The sequence below is a fragment of the Lynx canadensis genome, chromosome C2 (assembly GCF_007474595.2).
Source record: "Lynx canadensis isolate LIC74 chromosome C2, mLynCan4.pri.v2, whole genome shotgun sequence".
Lineage (NCBI taxonomy): Eukaryota > Metazoa > Chordata > Mammalia > Carnivora > Felidae > Lynx > Lynx canadensis.
The window spans coordinates 113043570-113068025 of NC_044311.2; the positions used below are offsets into that span (position 1 = coordinate 113043570).

A 24456-nucleotide genomic window follows, 5' to 3' on the forward strand; every position below is an offset into this window, starting at 1 on the left:
CCTCACTGGCTCTATAAAAATCTTTTCAACAATTAAAGAAATTTTAAATTGGTTTTTTACAATGAAAATATACATACCTTTGTGTATACATAACCCCCCCATTAAAATAAATTTACCCCTATAGGTTTCATTAAATACTGCCAAACTAATGAGAGGCACTCACATCTATGGGCTTAAGGGAGTTTTACAACGCTGCTTCAAAGATGACAAAAAGCCTGAGAGTGAAGGAAAAAAAAATATTTACATGGAAAGACCAAGTCTCTATTAAAAAAATGCTCAAAATAGCGGGTCTTTGTGTTTAAACAATTCACTGTTATTTTATATTCTAAAGTGCTTATAGGGGGATATTTAAAAATATTGCTAGCAGATTGAATCTATATAAAAATAGGTGGTTTTTTGCTTTCTGGTAAAAGTTGGGGATGAGGGGGAACAGCTGTCTCAATTTGTTTAAAACCAACTCAGGAGGAAAAAATACTAAGAACTAATTTTTAAAGGTGGTAACCATTACTTGATATCCAACCTGATTTTGCTTATAAATGGAAAGCTGAGTTTTCAGTCATTTTATTAAATAAAATGGTAGAGTCAAGGCTCAAATACTATTTGGGTTTTCATTTGAACATCTGAAATTTACTTCAGCAAAGAAAACTGTGACTAAACACTCCTCGAATCTAGGATGAGGCCTCAGCACCAGGACAGGTGACCACTGGTTACAGTCTTGCCACCCTGAAGGGTGCCTGTTACTACAGAGGAAAAGGATGGCCACAGGTTATTTGTGCTTTTTTTTTTTTTTTTTTTTTTTTAGCTTGGCCACAGAAAATATGCCAGTACTTGAGCCTTTTTCCTAACAAAGCTGAGGTCCTCCCTGGGGTCAGTTACAAGTATGAATACTTAAGGTGCTTCTGTTATAAAAGCTTCAATAGAGAAGAACCTTTAAGGCTTACCTAAATACAGCAGCTTAATAGGAAGGCTTATTAAATGTTTTCAGGTATTGCTAAAAAAGTTATCTTCTAGGAAAAGTACAACTTGACCTAAAGGAATCTGTTGTCCTGTGCTTAGCACTCACACCCATCTACTAGGAGGATCTTAGGAGAGAAAACACACACTTGATGGAGATCAAGCAGGAATAGAACCTTTCACAGAAATCAGAACATGTGTTCTTCATAGGAACACTGAATAGCTGGCAAGAACACTTTGAGCTTTTCCACGGTTAACAACAATGGTTTGGAACCTGGGAGAAAACCTTCTGCTCAGTGATGGAGAAGTCTGAGGACAAGGAGCTTGCTCTCCACGGGATGTGAAGTTCCTTCTTCCTTTGCTCTTTCTCGAGATGTTGCCAATTCTCTTACAATATTTCAATGTCCCATTTCTGTGTTTCTTCTCCCTCCAGGGGTTGATTTACAATTACATGAGTCTTGTCATAATAATTTCCTCCTACAATAGAAATTCCAAAAGAAAAGATGATTTGTTCACACAGGTGCTTAACCATGTTCACAAGCTTTTGTTCAGCCCATTGTGTGGTAGACTAATATTTGATTTACAGAGCAGCCTGAGATGGAAAACTGAGTTTAAATAAGCTTAGCTGTTATTAACCTCAAACCGGACCTTATCATGGCTCAAACTGAAAAACTAAGGGGTGTAAATTGTTGCTCAGAATCGCTTTGTTGGGGCACACTGCTTTTGCAGTCAAAGCGCTGGGTCGGAGGCGGCTCTGGCTGAATGTCAGGGGCTGTGATTTTGCTTCCACATGGACAGTGGCTATGACTAAGCCAGTTAAAGCAACAGCCCGGACCTTGCTAATAAACAAGCTTGAACAATACCCACCGTCAGCTTTAACTGAGGGTTTTTTTTTTTTAATTTTTTTTTTTCAACGTTTATTTATTTTTGGGACAGAGAGAGACAGAGCATGAACGGGGGAGGGGCAGAGAGAGAGGGAGACACAGAATCGGAAACAGGCTCCAGGCTCCGAGCCATCAGCCCAGAGCCTGACGCGGGGCTCGAACTCATGGACCGCGAGATCGTGACCTGGCTGAAGTCGGACGCTCAACCGACTGCGCCACCCAGGCGCCCCATAACTGAGGATTTTTAAGGAGTATAGCAGTTCACAGCATAAAGAGGTTTCTTTCTAAGAAACAGGACATCTTATGGTTGATGAAGCTTCACATTTACAAATGTTCTCAAAGATCACGTAGCAAATGAGGATTTTACAACTGTGCTAATGTACAAAAACCTTCTAAGGTTTGTCCTTAGGCTTTTCCTACTTGATCCAAGTAGCTAATTGTTTTGTTCATTAAAACAGCGTTATCTCTTTTCAAGAATAATTAGAAATAGCTTAGTATTTCTTTTACCCAGGAAGAGGAGGAGGTTTGGAATTTAAATTACATCCAGGGACACACAACGTTTGTCCTGTGGGTTTGTTCAAAGGCCCACCTTTAACATCAAGGACAAGCTGATCACTGAGATAGGAGCTGATGGTTCCATTTCTGTTCAGCCTCCACTTCTGCCGGAACTGTCCGTGTTCGGTCCATAGAGCCACTTTGGCTCCAGGTGTGTCCCGGCCACCGATCACATCCAGGCATGTATCACTGGCCTAAGAGGATTAGGAAGAAAATTGGCAGCACTGTGTTATCTCGAATCAAGTGAACGGGGTCCCTTTTCTTTACACAACTCCCATCTAAAAAAGAAGACTGTATATAGCATAGTTACAATTCCACTAACTTTTTAAGTCTTCTTTATGGCTGAGAGAAGGAGATGGTACAGAAATCGATCTACTGAAATAGAGGTGCTCATTTTTTTTTTTTTTAATTTTTTTTTTTTCAACGTTTTTTATTTATTTTTGGGACAGAGAGAGACAGAGCATGAACGGGGGAGGGGCAGAGAGAGAGGGAGACACAGAATCGGAAACAGGCTCCAGGCTCCGAGCCATCAGCCCAGAGCCCGACGCGGGGCTCGAACTCACGGACCGCGAGATCGTGACCTGGCTGAAGTCGGACGCTTAACCGACTGCGCCACCCAGGCGCCCCGAGGTGCTCATTTTTTAGAAGGATACCTGCATCTGACAACAGATGGTCAATGAAGGTTTGCTGCATTACAATTAAATGTTTATTAGCATAAACGTATCGGATCACTGGAGCTTGGTTTTCCTATAAAAGCATCCGTGATGTGCTAGATAGCCATATGATAATTACTCTTAAGTGCTTTTCATTTTTTTTTTTTTTAATTTTTTTTTTTAAACGTTTATTTATTTTTGGGACAGAGAGAGACAGAGCATGAACGGGGGAGGGGCAGAGAGAGAGGGAGACACAGAATCGGAAACAGGCTCCAGGCTCTGAGCCATCAGCCCAGAGCCTGACGCGGGGCTCGAACTCACGGACCGCGAGATCGTGACCTGGCTGAAGTCAGACGCTTAACCGACTGCGCCACCCAGGCGCCCCAAGTGCTTTTCATTTTTGTTGATGAGAAAAAGGTAGGCAATCCATTGGTGACATAATAAAACTGGTGTTCTGTTCCCCAGAGCATCAAATGTAACGGAGCATCACAATGTAAACTTGGTTTTTCTAAGCTTTCTCCAGTAACAACTTCTTGTACTACTGCTTCCTTGTGTATTTTGAAAGCGAAAGGTTCAACATGTTTAAATCACAGACACCCGATTTTACCTGGGCCACAGTAAGGAATGTGTCACAAAAGCACAATGTCCAGTTGAATCCAGTGAGTTGTCACTGGTTTTAAAAAAATCATTTAGGCATATCCAGTGTGTGATAACCTTAGTTTTTCACTTCAAATAGAGAATTTTCCCATCTAGAAAATTCAGTTTCTAAGTCGATTTCACTGAAAAGCCTTAGTAATATACATCACAGTATCTGAATAATCATGCAACTGTTTCTAGGAAGGTGCATTATTTTAAGTATTTTTTTAAATGTTTATACACTTTTTGAGAGACCGAGTGCGAGCAGGGCAGGGGCAGAGAGAAAGGGAGACAAAGAATCCGAAGCAGGCTCCAGGCTCCGAGCTGTCAGCGCAGAGCCCGACGCGGGGCTCGAACTCACGGACCGTGAGATCCTGACCTGAGCCGCAGTCGCTCAACCGACTGAGACACCCAGGTGCCCCGACCTTTGCATTATTTTATACTCCCATTTCATCGGGCAAGATTCTGGTTTCCAAAAGAAAAAGCCAAAAGGCAGGGCGAGGTATCAGTGGGTGGTTACCTTGGACTTGAAGAGTCCTCGGCAGTAGTGCCAAACCTGAGTGGTCTTGCCGCTATAGGGAGAAACGCACACAGATGTTGCCCTTGTGTCAGCGACATTGCCGGTGACGGTCAGGTACTCGTCCTGGGCCCGGTTCCTTATTCTGATGTACACTGCAGGCTAGCACAGGGGAGAGACCGCCAATTAGGAAAAAACATTATGAACCTGGCAATCAAGCCTTCCACAGGACAGCAGCTTAGAAGGCAGGCGGTGACGGAATTCGGCTTGCTATGCACTTGCGCCCTTCCTCCCTTGAGTCAGTATGTTTAAGTTACTATTTTTCTACTGACAGACCTCAGGTCACTGAACACTTTTCTCAACACAGCCCTTTTGGAAAAGTGAAAGGTAATAGTTTCATTCATTAAAATGCCACATGGCAAGGGGCGGTGAAGCATGCCGGACTTGCTCAGTTTCATTCAGGAACCAGGGTGTCCCATCTGTGCTGGGAGAGCAAAGGGGAAGAGGAGGAGGGCGAGATACTGCCCACCTACAAGGCTCTAACAACAACTTAGCGAACACTGCAATAATGAGACCCGCTGTTTGAGCTACTGTTAAGTGCCAAACACCTGCTGTGAAAGTCTTGAAAAACCCAGGTAGCTGAGGGCCTGAGCAGCTGTGGTAGTGTGTTTAATTTATACGTTGTGGACCTTTACACTTCAAGAGAAGAGACTATGTATGTTTAATCACTATGTGGGTATTCAAGAACTTCATCCCCTGGGCCTGGAATACATACACAAAGTTTTCAAATACAATATTAAATCTAGGACTTGCCTCTAAGGATAATAGTTAATATTTATTGAGAGCTTAGTATATGTCAAACAGCGTGCTAAAATAAATGCTTTCTGGGCTATTGTATTATCTGTCCAAGTCAATAACCAGAAGAACCCTTTAAGAAAGTACAATTATGAGCCAAATTTACAAAGTTAACACAGATGTGCAGAAGCCAGGTTGGCCTTCACCAAAACTGTCCCTCTTAACCATGATGCTCTAAGGTTTGCTTACGTGTACTAATTATCCTCAGACACCGAGAACAAGAGAAGGTGGTGGTGTGAATTAAGTCAGAGGAGGAAGGGACACAGCATAGGATGGAAACGCCCCAGAAACCATTTTTTCAGCCATAGGCCTCCTGTCTTAATGAAATAAAATACAAGACACTCCACATCCCCACCTTGGGTCATATGCTGGCACCCTAATCAGAATTCTGCTAGATAATAACAAACCATCTATTTAATAAGGAAGCACTTCCACTCTGAGAAACTCAAGTGCTAGGTAAATGCAATAATGTATCATGGTAAGCCTGCCATATTCTACTCTTGTGAAACTCAGATCAACTGAAAGCCAGCTGAATTTTGGTATATTGCTGCCACATTCGGCCTTTCTAAGGAAATAAACATTCTGAGTACTTAGGCAAATAGAAGGACACATTTGTATCTGGCCATTTAAAGCCGGTAAAAAAGACCTCTACTAGCAAAATGTTTTCAATGCTTCAGAGCACTACCACATTCACACTGACACAGTAATGAATGTGCTTAAATATCTGTGATTGATAATAAGTTTATAGGAGGGATATAATTCTGTAAGTCTCCCACTGCCAATTTTTAATTCTTGAGGCTTCAGTACAGCTTTATTAGTTTCTTTACTTTGCACACAGAAAACAGGCGTGAGGTGTGACCTTCACAGAGGACACAAGTCCAATTATGTTAGGACCAAACATTACAGTTTTAATCAATTAACTCAAGCAAAGTACTAATTACCCTTATTACACACTTGTAGTCTGACTCTTCTGTAATTACACTTTAAAATAGTGATGTGCATTATAAGTGCCTTAGTGACTTCCTAATTCCCAAACTCAAAGAGGATTGCATTTTAATTATTCCTGAATTTCCATACAAGAAGATGAATTACAGCAGTACCAAGAGCCTCACCAAAACGGAAATGACCCATAATAATACTGTTTTAGAAACCCAGAATTCCTTCGCTGGGTTCTAAAGCTGTGGCCTAAATAAACAAAGACAAAATAATCTATATTCTTAAAATTGATTATTAAACCAGAATGGGAATCAGGTCCTAAAGCACAACACAATAACAACACAGTGTTAACTGTCAAAAAACTTTTATGTGAAATTAGAGGCTGTTGTTCTAGCTATCCTTGATCTCGGGACCCTGAACAATCACAGAGACCTTCTCCAGTAAGGAGCTACGTTTCACAAGTGAGAGGATAGTCTTAGTGTCTAGGTTGGCCTCTAAAGTTCCTAACAACATAGGATTAAGCATTATTATATAGTTGGGAAAAGCTAAACTGAATTCCCACTTCTGCCTTGCTTTTTCCTATGGTTTTCAGTAGGATTACCCACCATCTCATGTGACCGGAGTGAGGAATAAGCCAGATGTGAAGGTCATGAAATCCTGTACCACCAACTCTTTGCCAGGAAAAGCCTGCTCACATTTAGTGTCACTCAGAAGAGCATCTCTAATTCTCTCAAGGGACACTGATGAAGGAACTTTCAAAATAAATGTGTTCCCACAGTAATGTAAGCCAGATGTCGTGTCAGGCTCTTCACATACATGTTCTTATTTAATCCTCACAGCAATACTGAGAGGTGAGCAAGGGGATCGCTGTTTCATGAGAGGAATCTGAGGTGCCAGGAAGTGAAGTGACTCACCCAAAGTCACACTGCTTACAAGTGGCAGAGCCAGGATTTGAACCAACAGAACCAGAGAGTGGTGGGAATGGGCACAGTGTGGATTTGTGTGTGGCGGGGGGCAGGGGCAGCAAGACCACTTACTGGCTGCCGTATGTCCAATCTGAACATCAGAGCCTCAGCAAGTCTGTCCACTATGCCACCCTCAGCTCAGTGCCTGGAATGTATGGTGCCACTCTGTAAATGTTGATCTTATTTTGGACGAAGTTAAGCGTGTGGCTGCTCAACACAAATTTTAGAAAATAAATCTGGGTTCAAATCCTGGTTCTGACAGTTGGAGGACTTTTGCTAATTTGCTTTACCTCTCTGACCTTTATTTTCCCATCTGGAAAATGGGAATAACAACTCCTACCTTAAAGGGCTGTTGTTGGAATCAAGTGAGAAGTCTTTCAAATTAGAAGTCAAATGGCATATCCACTGACGATCGCACCTGATCGCCTGGCTTGGCTTTCCCACCTTCTGTGAAACCTCCCATGGCTCCACACATGCTGATATTTCCTTTCTATGACCCAGAAGCTTTTGAACGGAAGATCGACAAGCAGTAGGTGTGTAAGATCCATCCTGAGTTTTATTAAGTAGGGGAAAACATCCAAGTACTCAGAAAGTAAAACTAGGGCAGTCTCCGACTTCATTGTTTCGTTTGCTTTCCACAGACCTGATGATATTTACAGTAAGATTGTGGACTTAAACCTAAAACCCAACATTGACCTTAGACACAATTTAATGAATTGGTTAACATCTACACGATTTCTCATCCTAATTTGATCCCCTTGTAACATAAATGTCAAACTAAATGGTCAATATTTCAGATGCTGTGGTTCATGACATTTGTACTAGAAAAATCAAGCTATTTTGGATCTTATGGGTTTTTTCTCTTCTCCTTACCTGCTTCATAGGACGGAGGGAACCAATTGTTTTCCATCCACTGAATGCTGTCCAGTTTGGGATCTCATTAGGCTCGAGTAGGATTTGTCTTCCTAAGAAATTGGATCCTTCATAAGCTATCCATCTATATAAAAGCAGGAAAAAAACAGAATACTTAAAAACAAAAAGCAATCTCTTATCAAAAACACCTTCTTGTGTACAAGGTTCATTCTTTAAAACTTCTGGGTTTGTAGATTTTCAAAGAAAAAATGTATAACTGTTTTTTAACAGAAAGGATAGGAGGGACTGGGAGGAAGCCCACTGCACTGGGGCTCAGAAGATTTGCATTCCAGTTAGGATTCTGGTTTCCTTACTTCTAAAACAAGGTTCCCTCTGGGTCTAAAATTCTGTGTGTCTTTGATAATGCTGTCCTTTTTTTTTTTTTTTTTTTTTGTAACAGTTTAACATTCAAAGACAGACCACAGCCTTTCCCTGTTACCAGTTACAAAATACTAGGTTTACTCTCCCATGCGTAGGCTCATCGCCGGGTGTCCTTCAGGGTCTCTTTGGTGGTTCCAGGGAACTCCCAGGCATACCTCCTTCTATAACTTCTCCAAGGTCACCAAGGACAACTGAAAATTATCTACAGAAATCCACTCTCTTGCTTTAAGGCCCAGCTCTGTTGCAAAGCCTGCTCACTGCTCTTGAGGCCTCCAACTGGGGCCAAGTTAAAGCATGTAGAAGCGTTCAGGGCCTTGAGGGGAGTCTCAAGACTTAAGTGGCCACATTCATTCTTTTACTGACTGGCATGTGAATAGTTGTAAATGAGATAGGATGGCCAACAAACTGAAATCATCATCTGGTCCTTTATGGAAAAAGTTTGGTGAGCTCTGATTTAGCTCCACAGCTAAGGGTTATAATAAACTGGGATGGCCAAGAAGATCTGAAATTCTCAGGATTCAACATCACCACAAACAGTGCTTTCAGAAAGTTAAGTGTGGAAGATGAGGTGGCTACCTTGCCTGGTTCAGACAAAGCACTCTGCTTGCTTCCCACAATCAAGATCAGGCTTGGCCTGATTTTTCATGGAGAGAAGAATAGGATATTTGGCCTTCCCTCTGCCCCTTCTTGCGTACACGTATCTAAACTATAGAGAGGCTCATCTACCTCTCCAGCTGTGCAGACTTTTTAAATAGGCAGGGAAGTTTCAGTTATAAGGCAAGACTTTAATAAACTACACCGCACCATACATTAATCTTAATGGATTCCATAGCTAAAAAGCGTTAAAGCTTGACAAATTGGAGATATGGGATAATACGGGGATTAAACAAAACAAAATATGTCAACAGGGCAGCTGGCTGTGCATTAAGTCCTATTCTGAGCCATCTGCAGCCTAGGAAAACCTTCAGACAGCATTCTCTATTCTTTACTCTGTGTACTGATTTTCTCTTAGAGAATCCAGAACAGGCAGAGTAGGTGGATAATAAGCGAAAGAGAAGAAATAATGTCAAGGTAAAATAGTACCAGTTTTCTACAAAAGAGTGAAATAAGAAATGGTAAGAAATTACAACAGGTGAGTCAATAATTACCAGTTCCACTTAGGAAAGTAAAGAAAAGTGTAAAAATGCTGTGAAAGTCGTATTATCACCAGGATGTAGAATTCAAAAGACTTAGTTAAGTGGTAAATAATATACTAGTATCTAGTATGGGAATTATTATGCTTAGAGAAAGTAAGTCAATTTATGGTTAAGAAACACCAATGTCAAATGCTCTGAAGAAGAAAAATTAAATTGCTATACAGGTGACTATTCAAACTTCATTTATTATAATAGTTGACTTAATTTTTTTTTTTTTTTTTTTTTAATTTTTTTTTTTTTTCAACGTTTATTTATTTTTGGGACAGAGAGAGACAGAGCATGAACGGGGGAGGGGCAGAGAGAGAGGGAGACACAGAATCGGAAACAGGCTCCAGGCTCTGAGCCGTCAGCCCAGAGCCTGACGCGGGGCTCGAACTCACGGACCGCGAGATCGTGACCTGGCTGAAGACGGACGCTTAACCGACTGCGCCACCCAGGCGCCCCAGTTGACTTAATTTTCAAATCAATTTATATTCTTGGCTTTCTCTTCTGTTATCCCCAGACACTTAAATAATCAGAGTTGATTATCATACAATTTAAAAGTCGTAAGAAATAAAAACAATCATCTTTATATTAATCATCAAGAGCTATGTGCGGTCTTTTAGTTCACTTTTGGTACCAAAACAGCAACAGTGCAGGAGGCAGGGCAGACTCTTGTGCCACTCTCCAGATAGGTCCTGAGAAGCAGATCTCCCAGGAAGTCTTAGGGCCTCAACCTCTGGGACTCTCACTGCCAGGCCTCTTACCATTTTTGTTCTAAATAAATATCCAAGTTCATACCTAATTTATGTATGTCATTTTTCATTAATTTTGTCTCCCGGATTGTATAAGTGCAGGCCCCACACAACCTGGATCCACCCTGACAACCTGAATGGACAGCAACACTGGTGGGTGGGCTAGATTCACCAGAACCCTCAGCATGAAAAGAAGTACCCTGGAGCAAAAGGCTCTAGAACAAACAGGACGTCAAATCAAAATACAACAACACACTTCCAGTGTGAGAAATAGTCGGTTATCTTAGGCAGGCAGTGGTCTCAACCAGTCAAGGTCACCTGGTCCACCTACTCTAAGACACATGCTATCAACACATGGCAGCCCATCTCTCCCAAAGGGCTCTTCTCCCAGACTGCCGCATGTTACTATATACTGGACCTAATCCACGGCCTAATCTTATGTAAACAGATACTACTCTTGTTACGTTGAGAAAGAAAAGGAATAATAGCATCTCCAGACCAGACAACAATAGCAGTGGAGAGATAAAAAGCAACTGTGCTTGGGTGGCCGCATGGCTCAGCTGGTTGAGCATCCGACTCTCCTTTATTTCAGCTCAGGTCAGGATCTCAGAGTCATGAGTTCGAGCCCCACATCAGGCTCTGCACTGACAGTATGAAGCCTGCTTGGAATTCTCCTTCCCCTCCCTGTTCCCCACCCCCACCCCCGCCCCCGTCTGTCCCCTGCTGGCACTTGCTCGCTTTCAAAATAAATGAACATTAAAAAAAAAAAAAAAAAGCAACTGTGCAGCTCTCTCCTAAAACAGTAAGTGAACCAGGCCATACCTTTGTCCCATACTTACAGTCCACTTTTTACCCACACAGACTGGGTGTAAAAGTGCAGGTCCTTGTTCAGAACAGAGTTCACAGCCTCTTCTAGATGTAACTCTCTTCCCTCACAGTGTTCCAGAGCAAAAAGGCTAATGGAGGGTTCTTCAAAAACCTAACAGCAAAAAAGAGAAAGCATCACCATACAGGGTGGCCATTCTCCAGTGACCTCCCAGTCACAACACAGGGTACCCTGGATCCACCGTATTCTTGAATGCATACTACTGCTCTACCCTCTAATGATGTTATAGTCAAAACTGCACAGGTGAGACTAAATTCTACTCATAATTTTTGTTCACGTTTTAATAAATTAAAATTGGAGGTTTAGAACAGCAATCTCAGTCTCATAATGGAAATGGACACTTGGTTCCAATTAAGGTCTGGCTGTGCTATAATACGGACATTTTGGTCTTGCCAGCACTTTCAGCTGCTAACAGGATGAACATGGAATGGAACGGCACCATTTCCCCAGAAAGCCACAGGAGCAGTCACTGAGAATCCAACACATGATGGCTCCAGGCTCTTAAACTCATTTCTAGGAGGAAGAAAAAGGCATTCTTTTTCTTTTTTTGAGAGAGAAAGAGAATGAGGAGAGGGGCAGAGGGAGAGAGAATCTCAAGCAGGTTCCATGCTTAGCATGGAGCCCAACATGGGGCTCTCAATCCCATGACTGTAAGATCATGACCTGACCTAAAATCAAGAGTCAGATGCTCAAGCAACTGGGCCACCCAGGCACCCCAGAAAAAGGCATTTTTAATTTAACAACAGCCAAAAGCCAAAATGCACAGGGGCAGGAGTGATTTCTACATTCAAAGTAAGTATTCCCCAACTCCTTGTGTCAGAGAAGAACAGAACCAACTTTGCTCTTTTTCACTCATTGGTATATGCAAGACAGCATGCTAGAAGACTTTTCAGGGATGAGAAGACAAAGCAAGGCACCATCCTTGTGTCTGGGTCATTACTAACTAGTAACTAAAATTGGAGAATTGCACAGGTATTGAAATGTAATCCAGGGTAGAAAAGGATATGCTCTGTGAAAGTTCTCAGAATATAGAAGACTTGATGCTTTTTTTTAGCAGAAAGGAGCAAGGATCAAGGAAGCTTCACAAAGGTGGATGTCGTGGTATGTGAGCTCAGTCTTCAAGGATGCCATGATTTGGACAGGCCCAGAGAGAATGGAGGGAAGGCACTCTATATGAAGGAAGGGAGACAGAAATGCATGGAACATGTTAAGGGAATAGCAAATAGATCCATATAACTAGAGTCCAAAAGGAAACAGTGTCAAGTACCCCCACTGTTTGCTAGGGGGTATTGAATTGTCTGCTTCTCCTTGTCACTAACAGGACAGAGACAGATTTACTGCCAATGGGGAGTCCTTGAAGGCTTCTGGACAGGGGCCTAGGAAAGTATCTGTAATTGGTACATGAGAAACAGAGCACTAGCAGCAGGGAATGTGGATGTTCAAAGAACAGTAAATAAACAACTGACTTTGCGTAAGAGCAAGATGAATTATGAAAGCATTATTCTTTGCAGCAGTGTTTGGAATAACAAAGGATACAGATGACTTAAATATCCATCAAAAGGAGACTGGCTAAATAAGTTATGGTACATTCATAGAGAAATACAGCTGTAAAAAAGAATAAGGAGATCTTTATGAAAGATCTCTAAGATATATTCCTTAGAGGTAAATACAGTGAACAGTAGTGTGGAATAGCATATTTCTTCTGCTTCCACTTGTGCATTAAAGGGAAAACTTATGCACATGCCCACAAATAATGTGCACGTGTACACATGAACAATTTTCTTTAAAGAAAGAAAAGAAAAGAAAAGAAAAGAAAAGAAAAGAAAAGAAAAAAAGAAAAGAAAAGAAAAGAAACTACTCCATGACTATCTATCAGGAGAATAGGATCTGAAAGATGAAAGTGGGAGCTGAGGTTTTGACTACATGCCTTTCGTACTTTTTGATTTTTGAAGCTTAGAAATGTATTATTTATTCAAAAATTTAACTTTTTAAAATGTTTATTTTTGAGAGAGACAGAGTGTGAGTGGGGAAGGGGCAGAGAGAGAGAGAGAGAGGGAGAGGGAGAGGGAGAGGGAGAGAGGGAGAGGGAGAGGAAGAGAGAGAGAGGGAGACACAGAATCTGAATCAGGTTCTAGGCTCTGAGCCGTCAGCACAGAGCCCAATGTGGGGCTTGAACTTGTGAACCAGAAGATCGCAACCTGAGCTGAAGTCAGACACTTAACCAACTGAGACACCCAGGTGCCCCTCAAAAATTTAAATCGGTGATTATTATGCACATTTTGCATGTATGTGTATATTTTTCTTTTTTTAAATTCATTTGAGGCAGGGCACACAAGCAGGGGAGGGGCAGAGAGAGGGGGAGAGGCAGACAGAGAGAATCCCAAGGAGGCTCTGCACTATCCGCTCAGAGCCTGATGTGGGGCTCAAAGTCACAAACCATGAGATCATGACTTGAGCCAAAACTGAGATGCTTAAATGAGACACCCAGGTAGCCCTGTGTTTTTCTTTAAATGGACTTTGGGAAATATATCAGACAACATGAGTGAAGAAAACAGAAATGGAAAGTAGATGGGAAAAATACTCCAGTCCCAAGAAAGAGCCAGACCCTAAAGTGTGTGTGTGTGTGTGTGTGTGTGTGTGTGTGTGTGTGTGTGTGTGTGTTGGGGGCGGAGCAGGGCGGGGTTGGGGGGGCGATGGTGGAAGGTTAGGAATGGTTAACAAGGGATGGCCAGAAAATCTATCACAGTGCTAAAACAGACATAGGGCTAACAAATGGAATGAGTAAATACAGAAGACAACATGCAAAGATGTGGCTGGGGGCACCGTGGTATAACTTATCATACAAGGAAATTTGGAGGGAAATGTAAGCTAAGAACTTCTATTTAGAACTGGGTGTTTTTAATGTTCAGACAGACAGGACAGACAGGGCAATCCACCAAAGACTGGACTTTTGGATCTGTGCTTCAGGGAAACAAATCCCATGCAGGCATGAAGAGCGTGGGAGCTCCCAGGATCTGGGTGACACCAGAGATGGGTAGGGGTGAGGAAAGGGAAAAGAGGACAGAACTGGGCAGACATGCAAAGGAGGCTGTGGAGGCGGTGGAGTAAATGTACTATGAAAGCACAGCTAAAAAGAAAACACCAAGGAAATAAAGGGGAAAGGAAAGGCGAAGGAAGAGTCATCCATAGTACCAAATACGTTTGCAATGTGGAGGAAGAGGGTGGCTGTGGCAATGCTGCTGGGGTCTGGGCAATCAGGAGGCAGCTAGAAACCTGTAAGAGAACTCTGAGCGGTGTGCAAGTCATGAGGGGTGGAATCTAGGTCATAGGGACTGAGGAATGAGTGGTGAGAAATTGTAGACAGGGTGCATGGGATTGCACATTTTAGAGAATGTTGGTGAAGAGAAAGAGGGAAATGGACTGGTGGCCCATAAGAATGTTTGTGGGCACAGTGGCGTAGGATAGAAAAAGCTCAACAATGTAAGACGAGAGGGATGGTTCTAAGGAAGAAGCGAGATGTCCAGTCCATTGTTTCCCATCAGTACAGAACCTCTGACTAGGAATCAGTCCATGAAGGGAAATATCACTTTGAAAAGATGAACTATACTTCCTCTGAAATACAAGGAAAGATAGAAAAAGAATGCCAAAGAAATTTCCAGGTAAATGTGTGAGTTAGTTTCTCTTTACATTATGTGGCAAAGGTTACCTGATGAGGGAAGAAGGTATGAAGTACTATCCAACAGCACTTTCTGCAGTGACAGAAATGCTGCTTATCTGTACTTATCAGCCACATGTGGTCACTGATCATTTGAAATTCGGCTTGTGTAACCAAGGGACTGAATTTGTTTTAATTAAGTAAATGTTAAATATAAATATGATGTTATAAATCTAATGTAAATAAATAAGAAATAATGACGTGGCTAGTGTGTGGTAATGGAGAGTACAGATTTAGGGATTAGAGGATACTGTAAAAGAACGTCACAATCACTGTGTGCAGTGAGACAGTAAGGTAAGCCTTAAAGGGCTGTCCAGGAGCACTGATTTTCCTTCAGTAAACACCACAAACTGGGTCAGGAATAGGGCTTCATCTCTAGTCACTGAGTGACCACAGGTAAGATTCGGCACCTCTTCTGCTATCTGCAAAATAAAAACTGGAAGCATCCCAACAGTTTATGGAAGAAATGTCCTTACAGGAGTCCAGAGCAGCAGGTAAAAATAGCAGATTCTAAATTACCCACTAAAACTGGTGACTGAAGATGGATAATCAAAATCCACAGATAAGCCCCTGCCTTTACTGTTGGACTTTCTCCAACATCTTCACCCTTAAGCTTTTAAAAAAGCATTTCAGCTTATCTCTTCATACATCTTCTGGTTGAGTTACTAACTAGTAAGGAAGGGCAGCCAGGCAAGGAGCCCAGACAGGGCTCACAGTCAATTGTTAGCAACATTCTCCCCAGTGAAGAGCCTGCTGGGGTAGAATGGCAGATGCCTCTATTAAAGGCATTTAAGGCTGACATAATGTAACTGTTTTAAACCCAAGAGGGAAAAAAATTAAAAGCTTACTAGGAGAATGCAATTTAAAGGCTAAGCATTATTCTAAGAAAAATAGGACCTGTGTACATTTTTCTTCCTCTTTTGCAAAACGCAACGACATTTTTAAAAAGATGGCCATTATCCCTCAAACTGAATCAAATTCACTCCCGAACAGCAATTCTGAATGTAGAAATTTGTCTTTGGGAAACAATGTAAAATGCGGTGCAGGGGATCACAAAAGATGGTTTTAAAATGATGATGCAGGAAGACAGAGAACAAAATTGTAAAGAATGATAGAGACAGTATTTTTTTTTTTTTTAATGTTTATTTACTTTTGAGAGAGGGAGAAACACAGTGTGAGCAGGGGAGAGGCAGAGAGCAAAGGAGACACAGAATCTGAACCAGGCTCCAGGCTCCGAGCTGTCACACAAAGCCCGACGTGGGGCTTGAACTCATGAGCTGTGAGATCATGACCTGAGCCAAAGTCAGCCGCCCAACTGACTGAGCCACCCAGGCACCAAGACAGTATGTTTTATGAGTTTACATAAATCAGTAAAAACAACCTGCTGCTCCACTAACAGCAATGGGCTATCACCAAGTGGTCCCATTGACTAGACTTCTCATTTGAGAGCATCTATTATCTCTACGCTTACAGTTATCCACCCTCTAGAGGTCTGATCTATATTTAAACTTGGTTTTTCTCTATTTAAGTTGTTTAAATTTAAATGGTTTTAATTTTTAAATGTACTTAAATTTATAGATGCATTTGATTTATACGTGTACTTAAAGGTTAAGAACATCAACATAAGTGCTAATGTGGAAAGAACAGTGGAAGGTGGTAGATAGGTAATCATTCAGAAAAAAGAATGAAGAACTACTTTAAAATCCTATTTTTCTGATACATTTTCCAGACATGAAAATAGGAATATAAACTATTAATAGTCTTCAAAACTGCAGATGACAGAATAATCTGAACTTTCCAAGGACAACAGAAAACACCAGAATTTAACTACAATTTGAGCTCTACAAATGTCTTGGCCTCAGTCCATGTTAACTTAGAAGACAGTCAACCATTTTGGGCCAAAGGCTCTTCTTAGGGGTCAATAGTAATGGGACATTCCTGCTGGGTTAAGTCTAAGGCAAAAATCAGACAGTTTCTAAAAGGAGAACATAGCTAAGAAAGAAAAAGAATCCTTGAACAAATTGTATGAAAGAACTTTTAAGAAGAAAAAAACCCTCCACCTCATCCCATCAACTAAACCACATTTTAAGTGACAAGACTAGTAATAATTAATATATACAGCACTTTGATATGCACCAGACATTATATGTAAATATATCCATCCACAACTCCTTATCCATTGTTCAGCACACAAAAACCTTAGTCTAAGTCCCCCACCCTCCCTTTTTTTTTCTTAACTCAATTGGCAGCAAAATCTGACCTGAATAAGTAGAGGGCTACTTATAGTATTTCTCCAATATGTGTAGCCATAAATATATTTGCTACAATAATAGGAATGTGTTTAATTATGGGGTGCTACTTAGAACACTTTTGCAGTGTTTCCTTAAGTGCTATGTATGAACCATATCACTGTTTAAAATGGGAAAAATATCCCAAATCCCAAAATATATTCAGACTAGTGGATTGTGAATTTATTTACTTATTTAATCCACACAACTTCCCTTTGATGTGGGGGCTATTTTTAACCCCACTTTACAGATGAAGAATTAAGGCACAGGTCACACGCAGTAAGTGTAAGAGCTGGCATTTGAGTCTACAAAGTATGACCCCAGAGGCTGTGTTCTTAACCCCTACACTGTGGCTCTAACATATTCTAAATGCCAGTAGTTTTAATGGCGAATGTCTGGAGCACTTGACTCCCAACTTGGTCAGTTGGGCAACGTATATGATCCCTATTCTTACCTGTCTCTCTGGCTTCAAAAGTGTTGTCTGCCACCTGAATTTGAAGTTCTGAGATCCTAGTGAGAGTATTCTGCTAGAGGGACTACATTTTTATAAACATATCTTCAATATAATGGATAAAATTTTTAAATCTAAGAAATTTTTGACTTAGAAAAAAACTACAGACCTTTACTTTAGCAACTGTAGAGTTCTTTGAGTTTCAAATCACCATGTATATGGAAGAGGTGTTGACAATACCTCAGGGTTATATTAATTGGTTAGACTCTAAATATAACATATACTTTTCAAAATATTCAGCAATCAGCCATGAGAACAGCCATATCCGTATAGCCTGACAACATCAATTCATCTCAATCTTTGCCAAATGAACAATGCCTAGCTAAAACAGGAAATACAAGTAAGATTAATTAAAGGAAAGTAACCATAATGCATACCTCTAAAACCATTCCATTCCAGAGCAATACCAAACAGTGTGTTGGCAAAAAGTTACGTTAAATGATACAAATTTAAATAAGGCTCATAAATGTCTAATATGACTCTAACCTGGAATCTTTTAAGTTTGGCATATTAAAAACAAAAATATATAAATACCTTCAACCTACCACGCTAATGGTAGTCTTCATGTTGCTTAGTGAGTATTAATTATGGTCTATGAGCTCAATTAGTGAGTGCTTATGAGCTAAGGGCTGTACATGCAGTAGCTTGTTTAAACCTCAGACTTTATTAGATGAGAAAGTTGAGGCTTAGGGTAGTCAGAAACATGTCCAGGGCCACTCAGCTAACAAGTAAGGGTCTGTCAGGCTCCCAGACTTCACCAGTGAACTATAATCCTCCTCAGAAAACTGCTTTCATTTGGTTTAGAAAATCAGTTTCATTCTAGATCTACCTAATTGGTTTCCCCTCTCCACTTTTTAAGAAAATTATTTGCACCTATTTAAAAGAAGCTAAACATTAAAAAATAATATATAGATGGACTATGTACCCATCATCCAAAAGTAATAAATTTTATATTTGTACTGAATTTTATAAATACATTAACAGGTACAGCTGAATTTGAACCTCTTCTCTCTAAAGGTAATCACTATGCTGAAGATGTGAGTCCTCCCAGCTCGTATTTTTATAGTTTACTAATGGTTATGCATCCTTTGTTTTTATTTTTTATTTTTTTAATGTTTATTTATTTTGAGAGAGAGAAAGGGAGAGTGTGTGCACACAAGTGGGGGAGGGGCAGAGAGAGAGAGGGAGAGAGAGAATCCCAATCTTGACAGTGCAGAGCCCAATGTTGGGCTTGAACTCACGGACCTGGAGATCACAACTTGAGCAGAAACCAAGAGTCGGACATTCAACTTACTGAGCCACCCAGGTACCCCTGCATCTTTTGTTTTTAAATTTCACTTACAGTATCTTACCGTAATACCCTTTAGTAATACATGGAACTCACTTTCATTTATTGTACCCACTGTCTTACATTTCCTCACATGGATGTGCTGTGGCTCCTTTTCATCCATCAATAAACTGCAACAAACATCCTTATTCCACTGCCCTGCCTACAGCACCACCTCATGTAACTGACACTGTTTCCAAAAACGGTGTATGAATAATCCCACTTCTCTGCCACCAAACCAAACCATTCAAATGTTTCTATTTAAAGTAAGGCAATATTACCTAATTATTAGTTTATTTTGCATTTACTTGATCACTAGTGAAATTTAATATTTTTTGCATATCCTTTAGCCATTTTTCTCTCTTCTATGAACTATTCACATCCTCCTAAGTTTTGAAATACGTTTTTCTTTTTTTCTCAATTGATTTGAGAGTTCTTTTTATATTCTGTACACTAAACCTTTGCAGGTTTTATAAGGGCTGCAAATATACCCTCCTAAATCTGTGGCTTGTTGCGGTAGGCTGAATAATGCTCCCTCACCTCCACACCTCTCACCCCCACCCAACCCCCAAAATGTCCACATCCTAATCCCTAAAACCTGTGCATATGTTACCTGACATGGTAAACGGGACTTTGTAGATGTGACTAACAGTTAAAAAACTTGAGGCGGGGATATTAGTCTGGATTATCCACAGAGGCCTAATATAGTCACAAGGGTCCTTATCAGAGGGAGGCAGGAGGGTCAGAGACACAGGACAGAGAGAAGTTGGGGTGATGCACTTTGAAGACAGACAACGGCCATGAGTCAAGGAATGCTGAGGAGGTTGAGAAGCTGGAAAAGGTAAGGAAACCGCTTCTCCCCTTAGCATCTTCCAGAAGGAATGCGGTCTTGCCAGCACCATATTTTTATCAGGCTAAGACCATTTTAGACCTTCCGACCTCTAGAACTGTAATATGGTTTGTTGTTTTAAGTCACTAAGTTTGTGGTATTTTGTTATAGCAGCAATAGGAAATGAATACACTTGCCTTTTCCCTTTCTCTTACTGACATGTACATTTTGTTTTAAATCCATTCTACTCCAATACTATTAGGCTAGTTTCCATATTTTCTTGTAAGTTTTAAAGTTTGTTTTTCACATTTAGGTTGCCACAATCCATCTGGAACTTATTTCTGCGTTTGGAGTAAAGCAAGATTCTAACTCTATCTTTTTCCATGTAAAGAGCCAATTGTCCCAACACCAATTTATTTAATAGTTCATAATAGCCCCATTGTAGCCTATTTCAGTCACCTTCCAATTCCATCATTTATGTAGGTCAGTTTCTATGCTATCCTATTCCCCAGTTCTGTGTTCTTCCCTTGCACCAATACCCACTGTCTTTATTACTATTGCTGTATAATGCAATATATATTTGGTAGGACAAGTGACCCTGTCTGTTGTTCTTAGTAAGAAAATTATCTTGGCTGTTTTGGATCCCTATCTTTTCCAAATTTAGGATAAGCTTGTCATGTTTTACCATCTCACCCTAAAAAGGCACTATCCTAGAAAGTCAAGACATTCTGTAAGCATCTTGCCTGAAGTTGTAATAATTTGGAGAGGACCACAACTTCACAATATTGAGTCATTTCAATCTATAAAAGATTATTATCTCTTCTTTTATGCCCTTCGATAAAGTTTTTATTATTTTCTCCATAAATGACTTACTTGCCTTGTGGTTTGACTTATTCTTAAGTATCCTATAGTTTCATTGGCATTTACCTTGTATCCAGAAACTTCTTAAAACTTCATATTAACTCTAATAATTTGACAACTTTCTTTCTTTAAACATTTTTTGGATTTTATCTTATTCAAGTGTTTGAGGATCCAGAATCACGAATAGAAATGGTGATAGTAGATACCTTTGTCTTCTGCCTAACTTTAAGGGGAAATGCTTCAAATGTCTCACTAGGAAGTGTGATGTTTAGTCTGCAGGGTTTTGCTGGCCTTCATTTTAAAATTGTATGCAATAGTTTAAACTATTAACTAAATATGGATTCAGCTGAAAAGTTTAATAGTAACCAAACTCTCAGACACGTTATAAACTCATTGCTTCCTTTCATTCTGTGGCTGGATTTACAGTCTTCGACTATTTATGGGTGTGTTCCTTATTTAGCATGCTTACACAGAATCAATCACTGCCTTGCCAATTCTTACTCTACCTCTTAATATCATTATGTCATCACAGTTATAATTTCATTTGAAGTTTTTCTACAGCCTCTTGTTACAATGTTTCTTTTGCTTTGCCTGTTTATAGCTGCCAGGATTGGATTATTACTTCAAAGGAGGCCAACTTCCATGCCAGGCCACCATGGAGACACTAAAGAAGTAATGAGCAGAATGCTGCTCCCATGGAAACGCAATAAAAGGTTACCTCACACACTACTGGGCCAATGCTTAAAGCATTTATACAGGTTCCCCACTCACCTTCAGCTCCTAACCAACTGTTCTGGGGACTGTTATATGGCATAACTTTATTGGAAGCTAATCTACTATGTTATTCCCTCAAACCGCATGAGTCCTAATGCTGGATATATTGTTTTGCATGCCCAATTAGAAATATACCCAAGATGCTTATTTGCAACAGAACTAAAGGCTGACAAAGATTTGAAAATACCTAACAGTTTCTTTACATATGAGTTAAGTGAGGTACAAATAAATTAAGTGATTTTTCCCAATATCATCTTAGTGAAAGGAGAAATATAAAATATACTCCTAAGGTCCTTTCACTATAAAATGACTGCAAATTATCCATGGGCTTCTAGAATGTAACATATGTCTAGACAAACAGAAATCAGCAAACTGTCATCTGCAAAACATACTCATCTTGTACGAAGAGGAAGTCTTAAAACTCCTCAACATTATTCCATTATGACACTTTAACAGTAATTCACAGCATGTCTGGGAATGCTAACTACAGGCAACATCCTCAGAATTCTGCAGTTGTAACTAATTAAAGCAAAATCAAGAAGTTAGTCCATATACATGTCAACTCAACTGGACAGAAACATTTTCCAGAATCCCACTGGACTGTGGCTTACACAGTGACATTAACAAATCTGGAGGAAAAGGTGGGGGCAGTGGGGATGCAGACTGAAGCAGAGAAGCAGGATAGGTAGAGGGTGTCTAGCATTTTCCAGGATTTGGAGAATGTAAACACCTGGGACCCTCAGGAGTCTCTTCTGTGGGGAAGGTTAGCTGAGTAAACTAATCTCAAGATACCTACTTCATTTTACCTGGATCTTATGCTCAACAAATAACCTTCTGAGGACTATTTCAGTTTTCTATGTTCTAGAGAGGGGAAAAAAATGCTCAGGACAGAATTCTCAAGCATTCTAGCCATGAGAATCCACCTTCTACAGATTACTGTATTGACCTGGTTCATTTATCAATCTCCTAGGTCGGATCAACTCAGGGTGTCAGGGCCACCAGCGTGAAGCACGGTGGAATTCACCAAACAAATGTTACCTGTTAAAGTCTCTTCATGGTCATCTGGGGGGTCTTTGTTGGGATGCCCAACCTTACCTCACATTCCTTCCATTTCAAAACCAAACCTACTGCCTAAATATATCTTCAACAAAGACTTTTCAAAGATTTAAAAACATACCGTGTAAAAGCATTAAGACAATGAATGTGTTGTCCTTACATAAACTGGATATATTCTTTAATCAGTTCTTAGAGAGAAAAGGCTATAGCTCCCAGGTCCTTCCTAAGACGCACCTTCATCTATACTGCTTGGGTTTCACAGAACCAAAATAGTGACACACAACGGCATGGTAAAACTTAAAAACATTTCTTCTATTTTCATTCCTTATTTTAATTATTCACTTTTGACTTCATGAGTGTAAACTCTTCAAAGAAAAACAGTAATACTCATTAATTTTGATTGATTCTAAAGCTCCCTCCCTAAAAACTTAGTTGGTTTAGCTCACTGAAACAGAAGTCCTGAAAAATCCTTTCAAGATGGTACTTTCATATTTAGAACTACATATACAAAATAAGTATCTTTCTGCTGGCTTGACCACTAAAAATTGCTAAGAAAATTCCTTTCCCGGTAAATGTGGACTACTTTCCAATGTCTTTTTCAACCGTATCAATACTTGGAGAGACTGAACAGACCACATTCTTTTTTCCCCCTTTCTGTTTTTTGTCCAACAGACAGGAAGTATCAATCAATAGCCACTTAAGTCTTTACCAGTTGGTGTCTAACATGCAACTGAGAGAGACCGAGGACTGTTTCTATTTTTGTTCCTCAACCAAGACTCTATTCTTAGCCTGATACCAAGAATACTCTATCCAGGAAGGTCTTGAAATAAGGCTACATTGCTTAGGCTGGGATCAAAGTTTCTGAGTATGATCATCATTTCTGGAGTCAGCTCTGGTTGAAAGGTCTCAGTCATTCACACCATTATGCAGGGCTTCAAATGATCTCATCTCTGTGTAAACCTCAGCTTTGACCAAATGACATCTTGAAAATATCCCAGATCCTCATTACTTCCTCTGCCCAGACCTACAAACATGGAGCACAGAAATGATGCTGCAGAGTAGTGATCCTGTTTTGCTCACATCAAAATTCTGAGTAAATAGGACAGAAAGGAAAAGCCACTTACTCTACAGATGTGGGTCTCCAAGGTGACCCAGGTAATTCTGCAGACAGCAGGCAGGAAATCCCTAGTTCCCTCAGACAAAGGTGTGAAATCAGTACCAGTGGCCATATCAGGACCCAGGCCTTAAAGTAACATTGTGTGACTTATCAAGTAGGATAATAAAATTATCAGGTTATTATTTTTATTAAGCAGCTGCAACAATTACAACTAACAGTTATAGCTAATTAATAGCTAATGTTTAATGACTGTTCACCATGTGCTGGGCATTTTATAAGCATCATTTCACTCAATATCCCAGGAGACTTATAAAGTACTATTATTTTTCATAGAAAAGGAAACTGCCTAACTTTACTAATGTCATCCAAAATGGTTAAAATATCAAACTGAGATTTAAGTCTAGGTCTATACATATTACTTAGGTCCTGAGTTTTGAACTCTTGCTTTAAAAAATATATATGATGCATGTATATGATATATATATATTTTATATGTATCATATATATGTATATCATATATGTAAAATATAAAAAATATATATATGATACATATATCAGTCTTACGTTTTGGATTTCATGAGTGAATCTCAATTTTACAGTCCATGAATAAATATTCATACTGTTATATTTACCCGTTATCATTTCTTCCAACATCACATCATTTATGGTAATTAAACAGGACAAGAAAAAAGTCTTATAATTATGCACCCAAGAAAAGTACTTACATAGTCAATGGGCTTGAGGGATTTAACTCTAGATGTTGGGCAGCCACAGGAAGTAAGGTCAGCATAGAGGCCTTCTTCTAATACACACTGATTATTAGAAATGTCCTCTTGGTAATATAGGAGCCAGCTTAAAAACAAGCAATAAGACATTTGGACAAATTACATCAGTTGACATCTCAGGCTCATCAT

The 24456-nt window shown here is 40.1% G+C and overlaps 1 protein-coding gene across 1 annotated transcript in view; it reads right to left on the minus strand.

Moving 5' to 3' along the window:
• Nucleotides 1-307: 307 nt before the first annotated feature.
• The window catches only part of CRYBG3 (crystallin beta-gamma domain containing 3), a 131154-nt gene continuing 107005 nt past the window's right edge, over nt 308-24456 (minus strand). Inside the window, exons 17-22 of the mRNA XM_030329299.1 lie at nt 24268-24394; nt 11018-11157; nt 7829-7952; nt 4203-4361; nt 2428-2587; nt 308-1431 (exon numbers count right to left, since the gene is read on the minus strand). Coding sequence (XP_030185159.1) covers nt 1343-1431; nt 2428-2587; nt 4203-4361; nt 7829-7952; nt 11018-11157; nt 24268-24394 — 799 coding nt within the window. The 3' untranslated portion in view covers nt 308-1342. The remainder of the gene's footprint in view (nt 1432-2427; nt 2588-4202; nt 4362-7828; nt 7953-11017; nt 11158-24267; nt 24395-24456) is intronic.